General features: G+C 36.9%; 1 protein-coding gene across 1 annotated transcript in view; it reads left to right on the top strand.

Annotated features, from left to right (window-relative positions):
- Positions 1-780: 780 nt before the first annotated feature.
- Positions 781-4678, top strand: part of LOC106473560 (TBC1 domain family member 15-like) — an 18333-nt gene continuing 14435 nt past the window's right edge. The window contains exon 1 of the mRNA XM_013934245.1: positions 781-876. Within this exon, the coding sequence (XP_013789699.1) occupies positions 781-876 (96 nt within the window). The remainder of the gene's footprint in view (positions 877-4678) is intronic.

Genomic DNA, 4678 nt, shown 5'->3' with positions numbered 1-4678 from the left:
GTTCTATACGATATTACTCGACCTTGGTTCTATACGATATTACACGACCTTGGTTCTATACGATATTACACGACCTTGGTTCTATACGATATTACACGACCTTGGTTCTATACGATATTACACGACCTGGGTTCTAGTACGTGTGAAATCAAGCAAGAGTTATTGTGATTTTATTTCTACATCGACGCTCATAATGAAAATAAAAGGTGGCTAGAATTAAAATTTATTTTCTACGGAAAATACATTTTTTTTCAGTTATTATTTGAATTTAATCAGTTGGTTCACATATATAAACGCATATCACTAGCTTACCAATTACACGAGAAACACGCGATGATGTAGATCCCGTTAGGACTATCATGATTTACTCTTTTTGCCTGCTGTGAGCTAATATGTGCATCGATCGTGCTGACTAAAGAACTTCAATTACAGAGATTTCGTTCGTATAAACACGTGTACACAGAACAGCTCAGTGATTGAGCCAATGGCGAGAAAAGTAGTTTTATTTAACATTACATCAGAGAAAATCAATGGCAGACGCTAGATTTCGGAACATTTTGGTTTGTTTTCAATTTCGTGCAAAGCTACACGAGGACTATCAGCGCTAGCCATCCATAATTTAGTAGTGAAAGACTACAGAAAAGTGTTTCTCAAACGGTGAGGCGCGAGCAGGTTTCCAGGGAGGTCACGAGCTGACTGCGCTGAGTCAACATTTTTTACTTTTATTTTTTGAGTCCTCGAGGTGTGTGGAAGGTGCACATATCACCTTTGTAGTGAACTATGGCGAACTATGCCAAGAAACATCAAGAATTTATTCATCCTTGTAGAGATAATGGGGGATCGCAACGACAAAATTCCGGACCCGGGGGTCGTCAGGTAAATCCGGCTGAGATAATGGAGGACGCGACGACAAAATCCCGGACGCGGGGTCGTCTGGTAAATCCGGCTGAGATAATGGAGGTCGCGACGACAAAATCCCGGACGCGGGGGGTCGTCTGGTAAATCCGGCTGAGAAACACTGGACTGGAGGGAAAGCTACGTTTTTATCAACGAATAGTGGGATTGATCGTAACTTATAACGCCCCACGGCTGAAAGGACGAACATGTCTGGTGATAGGGATTAGAACCCATTCCAGGCCCGAAACATTTTGACATACTTATTTTTGAAAGTTTTAAAATAATTTTATTATAAACACTACAGTAGACAGTCAAAAATCACGCAGTGATTGACAACGTAACGTAACTAAATAAATTTAAAAAAAAAAAACTCACATAAATAACTTTAAACTTATAACAAATAGAGAACATGGTAAACTGTATAATCATAAAAAGAAAATGAATAATGACATAAAAAACCTCTGGAAGTTTTTTCTGGTTTATATATATACATATATAATTAATAGGTGGCAGTAAAGTAAAACAATAATAGTTTTAGAATCCAAACAGGTCGGGCCCGGCATGGCCAGGGGGTTAGGGCGATCGACTCGCAATCTAGAGGTAGCGGGTTCGAATTCCCGTCACACCAAACATGCTCGCCCTTTCAGCCGTGGGGGCGTTATAATGTGACGGTCAATCACATTATTCGTTGGTAAAAGAGTAGCCCAAGAGTTGGCGGTGGGTGGTGATGACTAGCTGCTTTCCCTCTAGTCTTACATTGCTACGGGACGGCTAGCGCAGATAGCCCTCGTGTAGCTTTGCGCGAAATTAAAAACAAACAAACCCAACAGGTCACAAATGTTTATCTGCAGTGTCTACAACAGTTACTCAGACAGTGCCACATTTATACTTATATTGAACTTGAATTTTCTGAATAAAATCCTTCTCGTTTATATCTACTATACAGTCGGTCAACTTGTAAATAAAACTAACACTTTTCTCCTACAATAAACAAGTATATTATAACAGATGTGTTCAGATAATTATTCAGGCAGTCTCAAAAACTTATTTAGGCAAATAAACATTTCATTTACTATTTTGTTATTTATGTATATTTTTTTAAGCATTTACTGGGACCTGTCTTTGCATTACAATACCTTACAATGGTTTTGTCACATTCTTACAATACTTGTGGTTCAATGGTGTTCCACGTTTCTTCATCATTTATTCTTAGATCTTCCTTTCATCCTGGAACCTTAATCATCCCACAATACAACTGAGATCTGGTGACTCCGTGGCAGTCAATCTTTCATCCAGTAAACGTATTTTTCCAACCAACCTTGTGTCAGTTTAGATGTGTATTTGGGATCCCATCTCCTACCTTAATTATTCAGATTCAGCTGTAAAATATCCCTATACAGTTATCCTTTCCTATTGATTCCATTATTGTAGAGTTTCAACAACCCCTGAAGCTGCCATACACTCACAAACTTTAATGTTGTCTCTTCATGGTTGGCTGGAGATATTTCTATTTAGGTTATTCTGATGGCTTTTTGTACAACATCACTCTCTCATCTGAGCCAAAGAAGTTGAGTTTGGAATCATATGATCTTCTGATGGCTTTCTGTACAACATCACTCTCTCATCTAGTCAAACAAATGGAGTTTGGGATCATATGATCTTCTGATGGCTTTCTTTACAACACCAATCTCTCATCTAGTCAAACAAATGGAGTTTGGGATCATATGATCTTCTGATGGCTTTCTGTACAACATCACTCTCTCATCTGAGCCAAAGAAATGGAGTTTGGGATTATATAATCTTCTGATGGCTTTCTTTACAACATCACTCTCTCATCTGAGTCAAACAAATGGAGTTTGGACTCATATGATCTTCTGATGGCTTTCTTTACAACACCAATCTCTCATCTGAGCCAAAGAAATTGAGTTTGGAATCATATGATCTTCTGATGGCTTTCTTTACAACGTCACTCTCTCATCTGAGTCAAACAAATGGAGTTTGGAATCATATGATCAAATGACTTTGCTGAAGAAAGCTTATGGCTTCTGAAGGTATTTTTTCTTCTTGTGGACTGGGCTGATGAAGGGCTTCTTTCAAGCCCTTTTAATCTCTTCTATTTTTTACTGTTTGTGATGATCCCTTAAAGACTTCAAACAGCTCCTGCAAACTATACGAAACGTTCCCTTATCTGTTTATTCTAACCTTGACAACAATGGCAAGGTCTTTTCGCTCCCTGGTGATCCTTTATGACTCTATAATTTTCAAGTTGCTCACGTGTTATTTTTTGGTTTATTACACTTCCGTAATGTGCAGGGTATATTAAAGGTCAAACAGGCTTGGGGCTAATTTTTTACTATCGGGCCTATTATGATCGCGACCAAAGACTAAGGTAGAAAAACAAACCTCATAACAGGCCTCTTTTGAGCCTGAGTCTAGGGCTACAGCCCCCACCTTATTCCGCCCCTGGTAATATGGAATGCACTGTCTGGTGTGACATTTTCGACTTTTCATGCCCGCCATTTCTCTTTGTTTGTTACCATCATTAAATAAGATAACTACTAACACGCGGACAACAACTTTTCAATATTTTGAATCAAAATTACAAATGACTGAAAACTGCGATTATTCCACTAGCCTGTTTATTTTTTAACTGGCATGTTTTCAATTAACAATCTATAAAAATGTTTTTAATTAAATTATTCTGAATTATACCTCTGTCTGATCAATTATTATATCTATATATATTACAGGAAAATATGTTTTAATTCCATTTACAAGCTGCCAGCGGCATAAACTTCGATGTAAAATATTACAAAATTAAGAAATGTGACACTGTATAAATAATTATTTCAAACATTGTAATTGTAAACAGTATAAATGAGTGTTTATTATACGCCTAAGGCTCAGTATGAGTGTGAACGGTCACAGGTGACGCTAATAATTGGCGCTTAGTTTCGTGCGTGAAAACTTACAGAAATAGGTTTTTCCAACAAAAAGTATGTAATTTGAAATCTTGATTACTAACTACGTGAAATTTACTTGTTAAAACAGTAAATGGGAATTTGATTTTTCACTTTGACTTACCTATAGTAGTGAACGTTCTAGGTCGATCTCAGCGTCGTCGTTACTCGTGTGGAACCAGTCGAACGAATATGGTAAGAAGTAAACAAAATGCTGTGAAGCGTAAGTCATTTAACAAAACTCGTTTCCATGGTGAGTGATGTTATTGTAGTTGTTAAACAGGCCTGTTGCTTCATAACAAATCGTTTCTGCTTTTCCCATTAAGTCCTCATTGCCAACCTGCCTGTGATCTTTGTCCGAATTTAGACCCAGGAGGGTCAGGTGTATTTGACCTCTTCCTCCCCTTTGTAGATGGTAAATGTAATACGTAATATCGTTTGTAATATGTTTTGATGCTATATTTATCCATACATATTCAATTACAGGTCTTATATATGTTGGTTCTGGGTACTTTGTGTATTGTAGGTATTGTTTGTAATATGTTTGATGCTATATTTATCCATACATATACAATTACAGGTCTTATATATGTTGGTTCTGGGTACTTTGTGTATTGTAGTTATTGTTTGTAATATGTTTTGATGCTATATTTATCCATACATATACAATTACAGGTCTTATATATGTTGGTTCTGGGTACTTTGTGTATTGTAGTTATTGTTTGTAATATGTTTGATGCTATATTTATCCATACATATTCAGTTACAGGTCTTATATATGTTGGTTCTGGGTACTTTGTGTATTGTTGTTATTGTTTGTA

Source organism: Limulus polyphemus, unplaced genomic scaffold (genome assembly GCF_000517525.1).
Source record: "Limulus polyphemus unplaced genomic scaffold, Limulus_polyphemus-2.1.2 Scaffold6275, whole genome shotgun sequence".
Lineage (NCBI taxonomy): Eukaryota > Metazoa > Arthropoda > Merostomata > Xiphosura > Limulidae > Limulus > Limulus polyphemus.
The sequence above is the reverse complement of the archived record's forward strand: the minus strand, read 5'-3'. Positions and strand labels throughout refer to the sequence as shown.